The 17,334-nt window shown below is 29.3% G+C and overlaps 9 protein-coding genes across 9 annotated transcripts, besides 1 other annotated feature; 6 read left to right on the top strand and 3 right to left on the bottom strand. All coding sequences in view use genetic code 12, as the record gives it.

Annotated features, from left to right (window-relative positions):
* Positions 1 to 19: 19 nt before the first annotated feature.
* CD36_07480 (nuclear cofactor for exosome activity in the processing of stable RNAs, putative) lies at positions 20 to 691 on the bottom strand (the record flags this gene model as incomplete). Its single annotated transcript, XM_002417353.1, has 1 exon — positions 20 to 691. One exon carries the CDS (start codon positions 689 to 691, stop codon positions 20 to 22), a length of 672 nt encoding a protein of 223 aa, XP_002417398.1.
* A 261-nt stretch (positions 692 to 952) lies between these two features.
* Positions 953 to 1,732, top strand: CD36_07470 (conserved hypothetical protein; the record flags this gene model as incomplete). The annotated part of the gene is made up of 1 exon (XM_002417352.1): positions 953 to 1,732. The coding sequence occupies one exon, from the start codon at positions 953 to 955 to the stop codon at positions 1,730 to 1,732; it is 780 nt and encodes a 259-aa protein (XP_002417397.1).
* Positions 1,733 to 3,083: 1,351 nt separating this feature from the next.
* Positions 3,084 to 3,290: a mobile genetic element (truncated).
* Positions 3,291 to 3,889: 599 nt separating this feature from the next.
* On the top strand, positions 3,890 to 5,254 carry CD36_07460 (mediator of retention of lumenal endoplasmic reticulum proteins, putative; the record flags this gene model as incomplete). The annotated part of the gene is made up of 1 exon (XM_002417351.1): positions 3,890 to 5,254. One exon carries the CDS (start codon positions 3,890 to 3,892, stop codon positions 5,252 to 5,254), a length of 1,365 nt encoding a protein of 454 aa, XP_002417396.1.
* Positions 5,255 to 5,562: 308 nt separating this feature from the next.
* CD36_07450 (hypothetical protein, conserved) lies at positions 5,563 to 5,754 on the bottom strand (the record flags this gene model as incomplete). Its single annotated transcript, XM_002417350.1, has 1 exon — positions 5,563 to 5,754. One exon carries the CDS (start codon positions 5,752 to 5,754, stop codon positions 5,563 to 5,565), a length of 192 nt encoding a protein of 63 aa, XP_002417395.1.
* Positions 5,755 to 6,458: 704 nt separating this feature from the next.
* CD36_07440 (mitochondrial 54S ribosomal protein YmL3) lies at positions 6,459 to 7,682 on the top strand (the record flags this gene model as incomplete). The annotated part of the gene is made up of 1 exon (XM_002417349.1): positions 6,459 to 7,682. One exon carries the CDS (start codon positions 6,459 to 6,461, stop codon positions 7,680 to 7,682), a length of 1,224 nt encoding a protein of 407 aa, XP_002417394.1.
* Positions 7,683 to 8,033: 351 nt separating this feature from the next.
* CD36_07430 (conserved hypothetical protein) lies at positions 8,034 to 8,609 on the bottom strand (the record flags this gene model as incomplete). The annotated part of the gene is made up of 1 exon (XM_002417348.1): positions 8,034 to 8,609. One exon carries the CDS (start codon positions 8,607 to 8,609, stop codon positions 8,034 to 8,036), a length of 576 nt encoding a protein of 191 aa, XP_002417393.1.
* A 1,857-nt stretch (positions 8,610 to 10,466) lies between these two features.
* Positions 10,467 to 12,875, top strand: CD36_07420 (bifunctional purine biosynthetic protein (phosphoribosylamine-glycine ligase/phosphoribosylformylglycinamidine cyclo-ligase), putative; the record flags this gene model as incomplete). Its single annotated transcript, XM_002417347.1, has 1 exon — positions 10,467 to 12,875. The coding sequence occupies one exon, from the start codon at positions 10,467 to 10,469 to the stop codon at positions 12,873 to 12,875; it is 2,409 nt and encodes an 802-aa protein (XP_002417392.1).
* A 779-nt stretch (positions 12,876 to 13,654) lies between these two features.
* CD36_07410 (hypothetical protein) lies at positions 13,655 to 13,957 on the top strand (the record flags this gene model as incomplete). Its single annotated transcript, XM_002417346.1, has 1 exon — positions 13,655 to 13,957. One exon carries the CDS (start codon positions 13,655 to 13,657, stop codon positions 13,955 to 13,957), a length of 303 nt encoding a protein of 100 aa, XP_002417391.1.
* Positions 13,958 to 14,385: 428 nt separating this feature from the next.
* Positions 14,386 to 16,656, top strand: CD36_07400 (gamma-glutamylcysteine synthetase, putative; the record flags this gene model as incomplete). The annotated part of the gene is made up of 1 exon (XM_002417345.1): positions 14,386 to 16,656. One exon carries the CDS (start codon positions 14,386 to 14,388, stop codon positions 16,654 to 16,656), a length of 2,271 nt encoding a protein of 756 aa, XP_002417390.1.
* Positions 16,657 to 17,334: the final 678 nt, after the last annotated feature.

Below are 17,334 nucleotides of genomic sequence, written 5' to 3'. Positions count from 1 at the left end.
ATATATGTATACTATACTACTATTTATTCTTATCCTTTTTACTACTATTCTTTGTCATTGATTTTTTATTTGATTTTGGTTTAGTTATTTTACTGGTATTGGTTGATTTTTTATTTTTGGATTTTTTCAGTACCTTATTATTGTTATTATTTTTCAAATCATCTTGTTTAGATTCTAATTGTTTCTTATCTTCCTCTTCTTCTTCATCATCATCATTAAATTTTGTATGTTTCCCTTGGAAATTTTGATTACTTATAGCAGAAGTACCTTTTGATTTAACATCAATACTCAGTCCAACATCTCTTATACCTAAAGTTCTTGATAAATATTCTTTCAGTTTCAACAATTTTTTCTTTTCCTCTTCATTTTGTTGTTTATTGGTATCACCATTTATTTCATTCTTAATATTTTTCAATCGATTCATTGATGATTTAATTCTTGTTAATTCCATTTTTATAGGATGAGAATCAGTATCAATACCAAGTGATTTTAAATAACTAAATAATGTTGATATTAAAATATAAGCAAAATTATTTAATATTTGAATTTGTTGTTCTTCAGATGTAGTATTGATATTTACAATCATATCGGATAATTGTTTGTTTTGTAAAGGGGTTAATGATTGTTCATAATTTGATATTGATTGTGATAATGAGTTTATATATAGTTTTAAATTGTCTATGTTTTCCATTTTTAGGTTTTTGATATTTGATTGATGTTTAGTTAGAAAGTTCAACTGGATTCTATTTGGGCCACTCTTTTTTTTTTTCTTCTTCCTAAATTTTGAGAGATGAGGTGGGTAAACAATTTGTATGTGTGTGTGTATGAAATGAATATGTGATGAAAAAAAAAAAAAAAAAAAAAAACTTGTTAAAAAAATGTATTACCCACAGCAATAACACCAATAAAGTTGATTTTAGTTTAAAGTAATTAGTATAAGTGCTCATTAATAATGGCAGGAATCAAGAAGAATAGAGAAATTTTAACTGGAGGGAAGAAATATATTCAACAAAAACAAAAGAAACATTTAGTTGATGAAGTTGTATTTGATAAAGAATCTCGTCAAGAATATTTAACTGGATTTCATAAACGTAAAGTACAACGACAGAAAAAAGCTCAAGAATTTCATAAAGAACAAGAAAGGTTAGCTAAAATTGAAGAACGTAAACAATTGAAACAAGAACGTGAACGAGATTTACAAAATCAACTACAACAATTTAATAAGACTGCTCAAGAAATTGCTGCAATAAATAATGATATTGGATTTGACCAATCTGATGACAATAGCAATGACAATGAAGAATGGAGTGGGTTTCAAGAAGATGAACATGAAGAAGTTGATGAGGGAAAGAATACAGAAAACCCATTGAAAGGGATTTTACATCATACAGAAATATATAAACAAGATCCATCATTATCCAATATTACCAATGGTGCCATAATAGATGATGAAACAACAGTAGTAGTAGAATCATTAGATAATCCAAATACAGTTGATACTGAAGAAAAACTTAAACAATTGGCTAAATTAAATAATGTTAATCTTGCTAAATCAGATCAAGTCTTAGAAAAATCGATTGAACGAGCCAAGAATTATGCTGTGATATGTGGAGTTGCTAAACCTAATCTAATAAAACAAAAAAAGAAGAAATTCAGATATTTAACTAAATCAGAACGTAGAGAAAATGTTCGTAAAGAGAAATCAAAATCAAAAGCAAAGGCAAAAAGGTAAGAAATAGTTTCAAGAATATTGATTTGTTTGATAATATAGATAGATATATAGTGTTGTAAAGTTAATTGTATTATTTATCAAGTAATTTATTTATACGTTATCTAGGAGGGAAGTTGTTAATAATTCTTTATGGGATGTGTTATTCAATTGGAGATGTTATAACCAAATTTTAGGGCTTTATGGTGTGTGTTTTTTTTTTTTTTTGCAATTATGGAAGAGCTACGGGTCGTGTACATACAGCAGAAGTTTGTTTGGCATCGCAATTATCAAAACCAAATCCTACCTGTTTATAAAATCTGGTTGATTAAAAAAAATGAAAAATTTTCAACCACTTTTCTTTTCTTTCCTTTCTTCATTACTATTTTAGATTGGTATACATGTATATATATATCAATAGATTTTAATACAATTTGTATGTTTTAATTCATTAATTGGATCTTGCTTCTTTCCTTTTTTTTTTTCACCATATATAAATGATGACAAGCTGTCGCCCCAAACGGAGGCTCCTTTTCAGGACAATGACCGATTCGATTTTATTAGCCAAACACTGAAAATTCTGATCTATATATTATAAGAAAAAGAAGAGCAACAAAGGATATATAATTGAGATTAAAAGGGTTTAGTTTACTAACATTTTCAATAATTACAGATTATAAATTTAATTTTTTTAATTGTTTGGTTGATATAGAAAGCTATTCTTTCCTGCCATTAAATATATCAGTTTCAATACTTCCAACAATGAATTGAGTTGTGGTTTTGTTTTGTTTTGTTTGTAGATTGCCTTCTTGACCACCAGCATGAATTTCTACATCTTTTTTTTTTTGGATTGAGTTTACTTTTGGTTCATCTAATAAAGAGGGAATATATTTTCTATTTCCAGTTTTTTTCATAAATAAACTTGACTAATGATGTTTTTCCATGCTAATCATGAATTTTTTATGATTAAAACTTTTTTTATAAAATCGTGTTCTTTATTGATCACGTCTGAAGTCATGTTTTATTGTTAATTAAACTGAAAGATTAGTTTTCCATCTTGTTAGAACTTGAGAATAAACTCAATTCTTATTAACCAAATGAATTCTGGATATACTCTTTCTACAAGGTTTTGCATAAATGAGCAATAGTGATTATAAAAAAAGTAATATATGTATATATATTTCATCAATTCAAGTATAAAATAGTAAAGTAAAAGTAAGAGTATCAGATTGAAACTAATCAATAGTTAATCTAATACTAACGTCCTAAAATTTTTGATAATATTTATTAGTCGATAAGTGCTTGTAAAAAAGCAAATAAACGGAATCCAATTAAATCATCCCATAAAAACCGGATGAGTCAAAGAGACCTCTTCTGATGGTACTATATATTACTTGAAGTCATTCTAGGTGAATATTATCACTGGTAAAAGGAGTCAAATGTATAACCATTCACAATAAGTGGTTTAACCTGAGTTAGAAGAATTGAATACTAATGGAAATCCGATATAAAAATCATTACATTATAAATTATTTTAAGTGAACTGCTGAACGTACGCATTGAGAATTGCTACGTCAGGGCAGGTATACTTGCATGTATATAGTACCATGGCATTATATAGTCCATAAATATCTTACTGTTAAAAACACACTAATCAAAAAAAAAGAAGTTAAAACATTTAAATATCAATTTATTTTTCCTCGTGTAATAATTTCAAATATGTACATGCTTACACGACTTTTGTTTTGTTCAATTTGACAACACTTTACCCACAACACAACTTGTTTTAATAAATGGTTTAAAGTATTTCATTTTAGTATTTTGGAATATTTATGGTATATCGTTTGTTAGGAATTGAATAACAACAAGTGCTTTTTGTATCCAAGAAGTTATGGTAGCAACTATATCTATTTTTATTATATGTTTTTGTTTACATATTTTTTTTTTTTTTTTTCCTGCCAAACTTCCTTGGATTGCGGCTGGTCAAATAAATAAAAACTTTTTTCAACTTTATATAACTAACTAACTAACTACTATTTTGAATTTACTCTAGAAAGTCCCCTTCATTGGACTAAATTAAGGATTCATTAATCATATCTTTTCAATAATAGAAAAACAATTCCTAACTATTAGCACCACATACTAGCATACAAGAAGGAAACCAAAAAAAAAAAAAAAATAATGGGTGAAGAAACACCTAATCAAACTCATGAAATATTATTTAATGATTTCATACCATTATCATTTAGAGTAACATTTTCAATTCATTTTGGATTAATATTATGGTTGATATTAAATTTACTATTAACTAATTTTACCACAATTAATGTATTGCAGCTATTAAAATTATCATATACACCACATAATTATACTCATTTAGATGATCGACTGCATAATCATGAAACTACTAACAATCAAAATAATGAATCATTAGGTGAATATGCAGCATTTTTACCTAGTGATTCACATGAAAATGATCGATTAATTAAAGGAATTTGGTCAAGCTTAAAATTTGTTTCAATAATTAATATTATATGTTGGATAATTTATAAATCAATTGCTAATATTCCTTGGTTAGCCCCATTATTTTATGCATTACCTTTAATTTCATTATTTATGACAATTTATAAACTTTTTTTCAAAAATTGTTATTCACCAGGTCAAATTCGAATTTTCACTACGATTAAAAGAATTATTAAAGGAAATATTAATAGTCAAACTATGAGAACTAATGATATTTTAATTAGTGATAGTTTAGTTTCTTATTCTCGAGTGATAAATGATTTAGGATTAGTTTTTTGGAATTATTGGTTTGATAGTAATATTGGATATAATTATAAATTTGAATCAATGATATTATCGATTCCTAGTTGGATTCGTATTAAACAATGTTGGTTTGAATATAAATTGACTGGTCAAAAACAACATTTATTTAATTTAATTAAATATTTCACTGGGTTAGGTCCATTGTTGGTTAATGTATTACTTAAAAGAATGTTATTGAATGCTACTGAAGAAGAAAAAACTAATGGGGAATTATTACTTAAATTAAATCATTTAAATAATTGGTTATATTTTGCCCTTGCAATAAATTCAACTTATTCATTTATATGGGATATTAAAATGGATTGGCATTTAGAATTATTTGATGGATTATTGGTCCTTATCTTTCCAAGTAGAAGGAAAACTTCTCTTACTAATTATCAATTCCAGATTTTAAGGAATCAATTGGCATTACCAAAATTAATTTATTATATTGCTATAGTGGCTGATTTTATATTACGATATATTTGGATTTTAAAATTATTTATAATTAATGAAGAATTGAAGAAAGAGAAAATTAAATTTATTTATATTTTTTCAACATTTTTATTTGGTTATGATGCTTATTCATTAGGTTATGCTTTAGTTGAAACTTTAGAAATATTTAGACGTTGGATTTGGTGTTTTATCAAATTAGAATCTGATTGGGTTGAACTTTATAAAGATCAAGATTTACTGAATCAAGATATTGAATTGGAAACTAGACTTCCTAAACAAGGTTGAAAATGAATGGGTCTCCGTTATTATATACATATAGCATGATATATTCTTTTATACAATTTATAGACAAAGAAAAAGGAAGAGATTATATTTTACATTAATTTATTCTCTTTAATTGACGTACATTACAATCTTTTTATGAGTAGTAAAGATATAAATAAATAAAATAAATTGAATAGATGTATATTTCTTTACCTGTCCATCCATCCATCCATCATCATCATCATAAATAGGAAAACCATAGTTCATTTCCATTAGTTATGCTCGTGTTTCAATCTATCTCTATATTATAGTATTATTTTATTACTAAATTAATATCTATTACCTTTATGATCTTCAACCCATTTTTCAGCACTATTTCTCCATGCTAAATCAGCTTTTGGACTAATTCTATTTTCACTAACCCATTTATTTTTCAATGGTGATTTAATACCAACATATATAACAAGAACTGAACTCATAACTGCTATAGCAGAAAAACTTAATTTTGGTGCATGACCCATGATGATGATTATATGATAATATAAAAAAATTGATTTAATTAAATTGTTTTTGGCTGGGTTTGGTTTGGTGTTTGGTAATTTTTTTCTAGTTGAATTTGGTTGGTTGAAAAGAGTGAGTGAAGAAGAAAGATATTTTGGATTCTCTCACACGACTTATCTTCTATGTGATGGTAGTAATAATTGAATGATTATACTGGCCAAAAACATGATTTAGGTGTTTGGTTTGATAAGAAAATAAAAGGGGGTATTATTAAATTAATCATCAATACTGAATAAGCAGTCTTTTAGGAAATCTGTAATAAATACGATCAGTACAAGCACATTTCTTCTTGGTAAGATTTGTATGGAATAAGGGCTGCTCTTCTTATTATTAAACTTGTTCTCCAGTATATTCTTTCAGAGGCAATCACTCTATCGTAGGATTTTACTAGTAAAACACTTTAGCAGTGCCTATTCAATCCAATAGTGATGTCCATATCCCCAAGAGGTTGAAACCATCGTCTTACATAATACCACACCGTTTCTTACGTAAGCTGAAGAATGAGAGAAAGAAAAAAAAAATTTTTTTAAAACCATTTTTATTAATGAAAATATTTTCCTCTCTTTCTCTTCAACAAATCTTTCACCACCCACAGTTATTAAAAGTCTTACTATTTTAGCTTTTCATTGGAAGGGGAAATTAGGAAGAGAATATTAATTTAATCATGTTAAGAATTCTGATACAAAAAATATATTCCAAAACAACAATACATCAAATATCAAGACGTTGTGTTTCATTTTCTTCAATTTGTCATAATACCACCAGCACCAACAGCACCAATAGCACCAACAGCACCACTTCCACCCCCATCATCGTCAAAAATAACTTATCGAAATCAAAATTAAATGGAACTTTAGTAAATTCAAATAAATTTTTGAAAACAACTTATGAATCTATAGATGATTATGGTAGTTATAAACATAATATATTTACTCATAGATTACCTGAATCATCAGCTAAACAATCACCTCCATTAGTGGCATTACATAATCGTTTACAATTGCCTAAATCATTTAAATTAGCTACATTATCTCAATGTCTTAATTTAATTACTAAACCAGAAGAATCTGATGGATTAGCTAATAATTTTGGTTTAAATACTTTAGGTAAATCATTATTATCATATTATGTTACAGAATATTTATTAATTCATTATCCTCGATTACCTATGAAAATCCATCAAGCTGCTATTGATTCATTAATGGGTAATTTAACATTACTGGAAATAGGTAAAAGTTGGGGCATTGAAATTGATGAAGTTAGTAAATTGGATAGATTTTTAGGTCAAGAATCAGAATTTATGAAATTTGGTAGATTAAGATATCTTTATGATCAAGATAAATCAGATAAATTTTATAATAATAATGGTAATTACAAAAATGTTACTGGAATAGAAGAAATTATAGATGAAGAAGGTAAATTATCTCAACAAGATTTAGCTTATGCTTCAGCTGTTAAAGCTATAATTGGAGGATTATATACTCATTGTGGTGAATCAATAGCTAAAGAATTTATTAATGATCATATTTTATCAAGAAAAATTCCTTTAGATCAAATGTTTGAATTTAAAAGACCAATTAGTGAATTAATTAGATTATGTGATAAATTAGAATTTAAACAACCTGTTAGTATTAGATTAATTGCTGAAACCGGTAGATTATCAGCTCATCCTCAATTTTTAGCTGGAGTATTTGTTGGTAATGATAAAATTGGTGAAGGTATTGGATCTTCATTAAAAGAAGCACAAATTAGAGCTTCGGTTAATTCATTGTTAGGATATTATTTATATTCACCAATTAGTGGTAATGGTGAACCAATAAAAGTACCAAGTCGTAGAGTTGGTTATAAATTTGAAGGTATGATTGGTCTTGGAGATGTTGCTATTTAAAAGTATTTCTTGTTGGTTCTTTGAACACACACGGTCATCTGTAAATAAAAATAAAATAAAAACTTGCTACTGTCATTGTATATTAAGTTTGATTTTGGTATCCTTCACCTTCTTCCCTTCCTCCATTCATTCAAGGTGTCAATTTGATAAACTGTTATCTCTTTTGACTTTCCCTTTCTGTAAATAAATATAGAATTTTAATAATTATACTAAGTAGTACATGATTTTTTTAAAAGATGTTAATTCATTCATATGTATTCTTATATATATATATATTTGTTCATTGGTTCAACCAAAAGAAGAAAACTAAATAAAAACCGTTAATTCTTATTGAGTATCTCTTTTATTCATTTATTTAGCACAAGCACCACCAACAACTTCAGCTTTAGTAGCTTGATCTAATTTATGGTAACATCTAACTTGAGCTGGAACATCATCCATATCTTTTAATTTTTTAGTAGCATCTTGTTGTTTCATAACATCTAAAAGACATGAATATTTAGTAGCATCACTTGAACAATTAGAAGCAGAATTATATTCAATAAAATCATAACCACATTCACTGGTTTCAGCTTCATATTCTTTATTCAAACATTGTTTTAATGAACTATCTTCAATGGTTCTAATAAATAATTGTTTTTTATTATATTTATCATAAACAGAATTATCATAATCTTTAGCATATTTACCAGTACATTTAGTTTCATGAGTATGCAAATTAACATGAACAATTTCTCCATCATCTTTAATAGTATTAAGAACATCATAATGAGTAGTGACGGCTTTTTTACCAACTTGTTTTAAATGATCTAAAACAATATTGGTTGGAGGTAAAATGGCATAACCTTTATCATCGTGTAATAAATTGAATGATGAAACTGAAGTAACAGCAATAGCTAAAGTGATTAATGACTTGAATGAAACCATTATTGCTTTTGATGTTTAAAGTCTATTAAAAAAGAAAAAAAAAAAAAAGAAAACATAAAGGAGATAAAAAAGCTAGATTATATATATAAAAATTAAAAAAAAAAAAATTATATTTATTATAAGGAGATGCAGATTGAAAAGATTAATTAATTAAGAGTTCGGCTTAAAAGAAGAATAAAACTTTTACTACAACAATAAGGACACAATTATATACTTAGCTTAGTATGTATTTAAGGCGTTAAATTTGATTAAATACTTTTGTCCTTATGTAGGGCGGCAAATTATTTTTCTATTGTTCTTAGCATTTTCAGTTTTGCATAATCCGAACTTTAGTCAAATTTTCTATTTTCAATGATTGGTTGAAAAAAAAAAAAAAAAAAATTATTATCATTGTTGGATCTTTGATGTCTTTTCATTTCATCGCTTTCCTTACTATTGTTATTCACCAATAAATGAAATATATAAACCCGCACGTTCTCGTATTGTTCTACTCTCTGCCAATGAAAATTATACGTCAATTAATGTTCCTGCTCCCCCTAAAGCCTAGTAACATCTATCACATTTAGAATCTCTTAAATCAAACCACCATTTTTTTTTTCTTTTCATGGTCTACATTTCAAAGTTAGCGATTGTTTTTAATTTTGACATATCGTTTCAATTTTTTGCTTGGTAAAAAAATAAATAATACACAATAATCAACTGATTAATCAGATAAATTGATTACATGAAATATTAAAGTTTTTTTTTTCTCCTCTTCATGAGTTTTCGGTTATGTGAAGGTTGATATTTCAACGCATTTCCTTTACAACATCCTTTATTGTTTAGTTAATAACCTAAATATATGTCTTATTAATAATATCTTGGTGTGACACTAGCACTGGCTATCGTATAACAATCCTTGCTTTGTTGGAATTCAATTTTTGATTGTAATCAAGATGCGAAAATTTGACAAAAATTATTAATTGGTCCCATTTTTCTATCAAATTTTAACTTTACTAATCAAAGGACACTTTAATTTCCATTTTATGCATTCCTCCACACAGTTAGTCTATGTACATAATCCGTATGCTTCACATGGTTTGAGAATTTGTTAGTAGGTGGTTATTAGTGTAAATAAGACCAAGAAATGAATAGAATAACCACAACAATAGATTTGAAGTAAACTAATACCAATACTTGACATTGAAGGAAAATAGCACTTTAAACTAGTTAAGACCTAGCAACAGAAGCTGGAAATTCCTCTTTGAAAAAATGTTGTAAAGGAATGGTATTGCAAACCTCAACTCAAGCTCAAGAATCGCCTATACTTCCTTAATCACCAATCAATACAGTCAAACCAAATTTAATAGCATCCACTCCCATGGACGTCAATATTTTAGACAACCAAACTTTTCATTGTAACTTTGAATGCGTTATAAATCTGCTTTTCAGTTTTGCAACCAAACTGTCTTAACACCTTTGAAAATCTTATTGTTGTCCATTCATACACTTTAAATGATTTGTAATTTCAATTCAAACATTCCAAAACACTCTATTCTTCTTGTATACTCTTGATCCAAAGAAGTTCCTTCACTTTACTATGTTCAATTTCTCATAGTGTATAAGGTACGGCGGTGAGTGTGTGTGTGTGTGGGAGGAAAAAAACGGAGTCAAATTTTCCATTACAAAAGAGATGATTACATAAATTATTATTCTATCGCACATTTATAGAATACAACGAGAATGAAAAAAAAAAAATGTGAAGATTCAATCTCATCGATAGATTCCGAATCTAAAAAACTCATTCCAAACTATTCATTTGAATTTTCTTTTCCTGTTTTACAACCATATCCACATATCCAATTCAATTTTGTCACTATGTCATTAAATATCCTTGTCATTGGTAATGGAGGTAGAGAACATGCCATTGTATGGAGATTATTACAATCTCCAACGGTGAACCATATTTATGTTGCCCCAGGAAATGGAGGTACCATTAGTGAATCATCTTCGTCTAAAATCACTAATGTGCCAATAAGTTCATCACCTAAAGATTTCAATAAATTACAACAATTTGCCGTTGAAAATAAGATCAATTTAGTCATCCCGGGACCAGAACAACCATTAGTTGATGGTATTGCGGATATATTTTATGCTGTTGGTATTCCTGTTTTTGGACCAAGTGCCAAAGCTGCTAAAATGGAAGGTTCGAAAGCTTTCTCCAAAGAATTTATGGATAAACACAACATTCCAACAGCAAGATTTCAAAATTTCACTGATGTTGCCAAAGCTAAACAACATATTCAATCTATTGATTATAAAATTGTCTTGAAAGCTGATGGTATTGCTGCTGGTAAAGGGGTTTTAATCCCTGAAACTACTGAAGAAGCATTACAAGGATTAAATGAGATTATGGTTGATAAAAATTTCGGTGATGCTGGTAATGAAATTGTTATTGAAGAATTCTTGGAAGGTGATGAATTGAGTATATTGACCATTACTGATGGTTATTCCTTTTATAATTTACCTGCTGCTCAAGATCACAAAAGAATTGGTGATGGCGATAAAGGGTTAAACACTGGTGGTATGGGTGCTTATGCTCCAGCTCCAATTGCTACCCAAGATGTATTGAAGAAAATTAATGATCAAATCATCAAACCAACTATTGATGGGATGAGAAAAGATGGATTCCCAATGTGTGGGGTCTTATTTACTGGTATCATGTTGAGTCCAACAAAAGAACCAAAAGTTTTGGAATATAATGTCAGATTTGGTGATCCAGAAACTCAAACTGTTTTACCTTTATTATCGGAAGAAACTGATTTGGCTCAAGTTATGTTAGCTGCTGCTCAACATAGATTGGATTCTGTCACTATCGAAACTAAACCATTGTATTCCGCTACCGTGGTGATGGCAGCTGGCGGGTACCCAGAAGCTTATGACAAAGGTGATGAAATCACTATTAAAAAACCATTACCTGAAGATACTTTTATTTTCCATGCTGGTACTACCGTAAATGATCAAGGTAAAATTGTCACTTCTGGAGGTAGAGTCATTGCTTCTACTGCCATTGCTGAAACTTTGAGACAATCAGTTGATAAGGCTTATATTGGTGTCAATGACCACGTCTCCTTTAATAAAAAATATAATAGAAAAGATATTGCTCATCGTGCTTTCCGTGATGCTGACAAAGCTGGCAATTCTGGTGCTGGTGCTGGTGCTGGTGTTACTTATGCTGATGCTGGTGTTTCTGTTGACAATGGGAATTTATTAGTAGAAAACATCAAAGCTAAAGTCAAATCCACTGCTAGACCAGGTGCTGATTCTGATATTGGTGGTTTTGGTGGATTATTTGATTTGAAAAAAGCTGGTTATAACACCGACGACACTTTATTGGTTGCTGCCACTGATGGTGTTGGTACCAAATTAAGAATTGCACAAATTATGAATATTCATAACACTGTTGGTATAGATTTAGTTGCTATGAATGTTAATGATTTAGTTGTTCAAGGAGCTGAACCATTGATTTTCTTGGATTATTTTGCCACAGGTAAATTAGACATTGAGGTTGCTGCTCAATTTGTTGATGGGGTTGCTAATGGTTGTATCCAAGCTGGATGTGCCTTAGTCGGTGGTGAAACTTCAGAAATGCCAGGTATGTACGATGAAGGACATTATGATACTAATGGTACTGCTGTTGGTGCTGTATTGAAAGATAAAATATTACCACAAATTAACAATATGAAATCTGGTAATGTATTAATTGGGTTAAAATCCGATGGTATTCATTCTAATGGATTTTCATTGGTCCGTAAAATCATTGAAATCAGTGAATATGAATATCAATCACCAGCTCCATGGAAACAAGGCTCTACAATTGGTGAAGAAGTTTTGGTTCCAACTAAAATTTACGTCAAACAATTATTATCCAGTATAAATCAAGGATTATTATTAGGATTAGCTCATATTACTGGTGGTGGATTGGTAGAGAATATTCCTCGTGCATTACCTAAACATTTACAAGCTACTGTTGATATCAAACAATGGCAAGTACCAGAAATTTTCAAATGGTTTGGTAAACAAGGTAAAGTTCCATACAATGATATTTTGAAGACTTTTAATTTGGGTATTGGTATGGTATTAATTGTTGAAAAAGAAAATGTCGATAAAGTATTGAAGAATTTGGAAGAAGCAGGAGAAAAAGGCGCTGTTGTTATTGGTGAATTAGTTGAAAGAAAACAAGGTGAACCAGGTTGTGTTGTTAATAATGTTGATGGATTGTATTAGAAGTGTTGATATTACAGTTAGACAATTAAAGTTGTTATTATTGTTATTGTTATTATTGTTATTATTAGTATGTTTTTGAATTATTATATAAAATGAATGTTAAGGAAATTAAAAGATAATATTGGGAGGGACGGGTCTTGTACGTGTAATTTGATACAAATTTTTGCAACTATTCTTTTTGTTTTTTGTTTTTGTTTCAAATATCTCCAAGAGTCACGTGATATAATGTAACGTGAAGAGTTTCAGTGATGATGCGATTTCATGCGTTTTTTGATAATCAATACACTAAAAGAACTTCATCAAAGAAGGACAAATACATTCAGGTTATCAACAAAAACAAGTGAATTGGTCCATTGACAACCAATAATAGTCAAGTAGTGTTAGTAGGATGGTTTGAAATCTAATGCCCCCCACCCCACATTCATGATTACACTTAAATTAATTTGACGTAGCCACAATTTTTTTTTATTGATGTAGGTCTGTCTCGGCTTGGAGGAATTTCATGAACACATAAATATCGGATTGAAAAAATAGGGGCACATACAGATAACCCAGTAAATGGGCGAAAGAAGGTGAAAGAGAGAGGGATAGGCTCCAAAAAAAAACTCAATGTGGCTAGTAACCAAATCTAATCAAGACAAGTAGATTGTGAAGAGTAGTTTCGAGTGGTACATATATAATAATATGTTCGTGTTATTATGACAATATAGCAATAGAGGAAAAAGTAAGCCTATTAGCAAGATAAATAATTAATTCACTTGCTATATGTGTATTAAGGGATGTTGTTGTTGTTGTTGTTGTTAGCTGATTGTGTAGAAATAATACTACGATATGTTGAGTACTATTGTGTTATTTTAATTGGTACAAATCAGTTCCGGAAAAAGATTGGTTCCGGTACGAGACGGAGAGAGAGGGAAAGAGATTTGGCATTATGTTTTAGTACTACTTATTTGTTTTATTACCGTAGGTTAATTGTATTCTATGATTTTGATACCAAAAGAATTGATTCAATAATTTTGTCCTTTCAACCTTTATCTTGCTTCATGTTATGGCTTGTCTTGAGACACTTTTTCTTTCATTAGGAATTGAGCATATTCATGTTGTTATATCTGTTTTCTAAAACACATCAAGACGACAAGATTAGATTATCAACTTCATTCTACAATTGATATTCTTGCCCCACTTATAAAGTCAATTCAAATCACAACGAAACGTATTTATATTGAATGGTTATGACAAAAGTATTTGGCATGTGTTGCTTACAAATCCACTTGCATCACATTTAGAAAAATTTCTTTTTTTTTCCTGCTTCTTCTCTCAAGCAAGATAATTTTTTTTTTATTGTAATCCTAATATATATAGATTGATTATTTATATCCACAATTGAAAGCTATCTCCCTTTAAACCTCTTTCTTTTGTTTACTTCCCTTTTCTCTTTTTCTTTAAATATTCAAGGATTTAACTAACAAGAAGATAATTTGAAGCCAATTTGTTTTCTTTTTCCTTTGTCATGGGTCTTTTATCTATTGGTACACCTTTAAGTTGGGATGAATCGAAAAAGTATAATAATCATGTTAGAACCAATGGGATATCTCAATTGATTAATATCTTCAAACAACATTCATATCGTGAAAATGATCTGTTCTTATGGGGTGATGAGGTTGAATATATGTTGGTTGATTTTGATGAGACCAATCAAACTGCCAGATTATCAATTGATAAAGATTATATCATTAATGATTTGAATGACCCAGATAAGTTATTACCACTAGCTAAAAGAGAAGACGTTAGTTATCATCCGGAATACGGTAGATTCATGGTGGAGGCTACTCCTGGTAAACCATATAATGGGAATTTGTTGCTGGATTACTTGTATATTGAAAAAAATATGATTATTCGACGTCAATTATGTGAAGACAATTTACCTTCCAACATTAAATTATTAACATTGACTACTTTCCCAAGAATGGGTTGTAATGTATTTACTTCACCACCATCAAAGCCTAATGGTGTTGCATCACAATCATTGTTTTTACCTGATGAAATTATAAACCGTCATGCCAGATTCCCAACATTAACTGCCAACATTAGAAAAAGAAAGGGCCATAAAGTTGCCATTAACTTACCAATTTATCCCGATAAATCGACAAAGCTTTTAGATGATACGATACCTAAAGATCGTGATTTATTTGAAAGTGATAAAGAACCTTGGATTGGTGCTTCTAAACCAGGTTTTGTGTATATGGATTCTATGGGATTTGGAATGGGTTCAAGTTGTTTACAAATCACCATGCAAACGAAAAACATTAGTCAAGCTCGTTATTTGTATGACAGTTTAGCACCAATTGCACCAATAATGTTGAGTTTATCTGCGGCAGCACCAATATTTAAAGGGTTTTTAGTTGATCAAGACGTTAGATGGAATGTTGTTAGTGGTGCAGTTGATGATCGTACATTTATTGAAAAGGGACAAGAGCCTTATCCTGGTTATCATTTATTTGGCGGGTTAGACATTGATGCTCAAGATAAATTGAGAATTAACAATCATCAAATAAATCAACAAGGAGATTTATTGGATTTGTACACTAAAGATGGGAAACCAATTCAAAGAGTTCCTAAATCAAGATATGATTCAATTGATAATTATTTAAACGATAATTATTATGATACAAAATATTTTCACGATGCATATAATGATCTAAATGCACCAATAAATGAGGAAGTTTATCAACGATTGATCAACGAAGGAAGGCTTGATAAACATATGGCCAACCATTTTGCTCATTTATTTATTCGTGATCCATTGGTTATTTTCAGTGAAAGAATAAATCAAGATAATAATTTAGATAATGATCATTTTGAAAATATTCAAAGTACAAATTGGCAAACTTTACGATTTAAACCTCCAGCATTATATACTAAAGATACTGATTTGGCCACTAAACCTGGATGGAGAGTTGAATTCAGACCAATGGAAATTCAATTGACTGATTTTGAAAATGCGGCGTATTCATCGTTTATAACTTTATTATCCAAGGCAATTTTGAAATTTGAACCAAATTTTTATATCCCATTGCTGAAAGTGGAAATCAACATGAAATTAGCTCATAAGGTTGATTCTACATTGAAAGATAAATTTTGGTTTAGATCATTTGAATTATGGAATATCGACACCCAAAAATTTGATGATTATGGGTTTGAATGGTTTGATCAATTCATTAATGGCAACCAACAAAATGGTCACATGAACAATAAAACCAATGACGATCCAAGCCAAATAATTAATGGTTCTACCAATGGTACAGAAGCAAATGGTACGATGTTACCTAAAGGATGTGAAGGCAAGACAGTAGAAGAGATTAATGATGTTGATGATAATGGTATCGATCAAAGATATACAGTTTGTCAATTGATTAATGGTAGTGGTAAATTCCCTGGTTTTATTAAGTTAGTAATTAAATTGATTGCTACTGATTTAGTGCCACAAGCATTAAAAAATTCATCGATATCTAGAGAACAATTGATTGAAGAATTGGTAAGGTTGAGATCGTATTTATATTTACTTTCTGCAAGAGCAAGTGGTGAAATACCCACCACAGCACATTGGATAAGAAATAAAGTATTACAACATCAAGACTATAAGCAAGATTCAAAAGTATCTGAAAAAATAACATTTGATTTGATTGACGATTCAATAAAGATCACAGAATTAAAAGATAGACAATTGATAGAGGGTTTCTTGGGTATTGACATTACTGAATATTTAATGGCATCAAAATAATTAATTATCATTAATAAATAATAATCGGTTGTTTTATATTATTTTGTATTTTAGCAGTTTAAAAAAGAAATGGAAAAGGGGAGAAGGATCTTTTTATTCTGTATTAATATCATTTTGTTCGGTTTTTACCATTTGTTAGTAACTTTAATGTATGAATTCATTAATTATCTGTAATTATAACCCAACATAGAATAGCCTTGTTCGTGGAGTTCTGTGGTGATGTTGTTGTTGTTGCAACTCTATCTAAGCCACAGAAGTATATTAAGTTACTCTCTATTAATAATAATAATAATAATAATAATAATACAGAAAAAAAAATACATTTTTCATTGGTGTTTACTCAAGTAGCATCGTTGTTCTATTGAACAAGTTTAACATTGGTTATTAGTTGGTTAGTTACAACCAAAATTCTGAGTTAGAAAGAAAGAGAAACAGTTTGTTTGTTTGGTGGCTAGAAATAAATTGTTCCTGGACACGAAAAAAAAAAAAACTACAACACAAAAATTAGAAACAGGTCGTGTCCATTCGTCTGAAATATATGCAGGCACAGAATTCCAGTGACCCACCTATTTTTCCTTCGTGGCGGGGGGGGGGGGTTAGAAGGAAGGAAACTATTACCGTTTAAATGTTGGCTGGTATTTATGTATTAGTTTGGAAGTTGTAGCAACTGGAAAAATA

This window comes from Candida dubliniensis, chromosome 1 (assembly GCF_000026945.1).
Source record: "Candida dubliniensis CD36 chromosome 1, complete sequence".
Taxonomy (NCBI): Eukaryota; Fungi; Ascomycota; class Pichiomycetes; order Serinales; family Debaryomycetaceae; genus Candida; species Candida dubliniensis.
The sequence above is the reverse complement of the archived record's forward strand: the minus strand, read 5'-3'. Positions and strand labels throughout refer to the sequence as shown.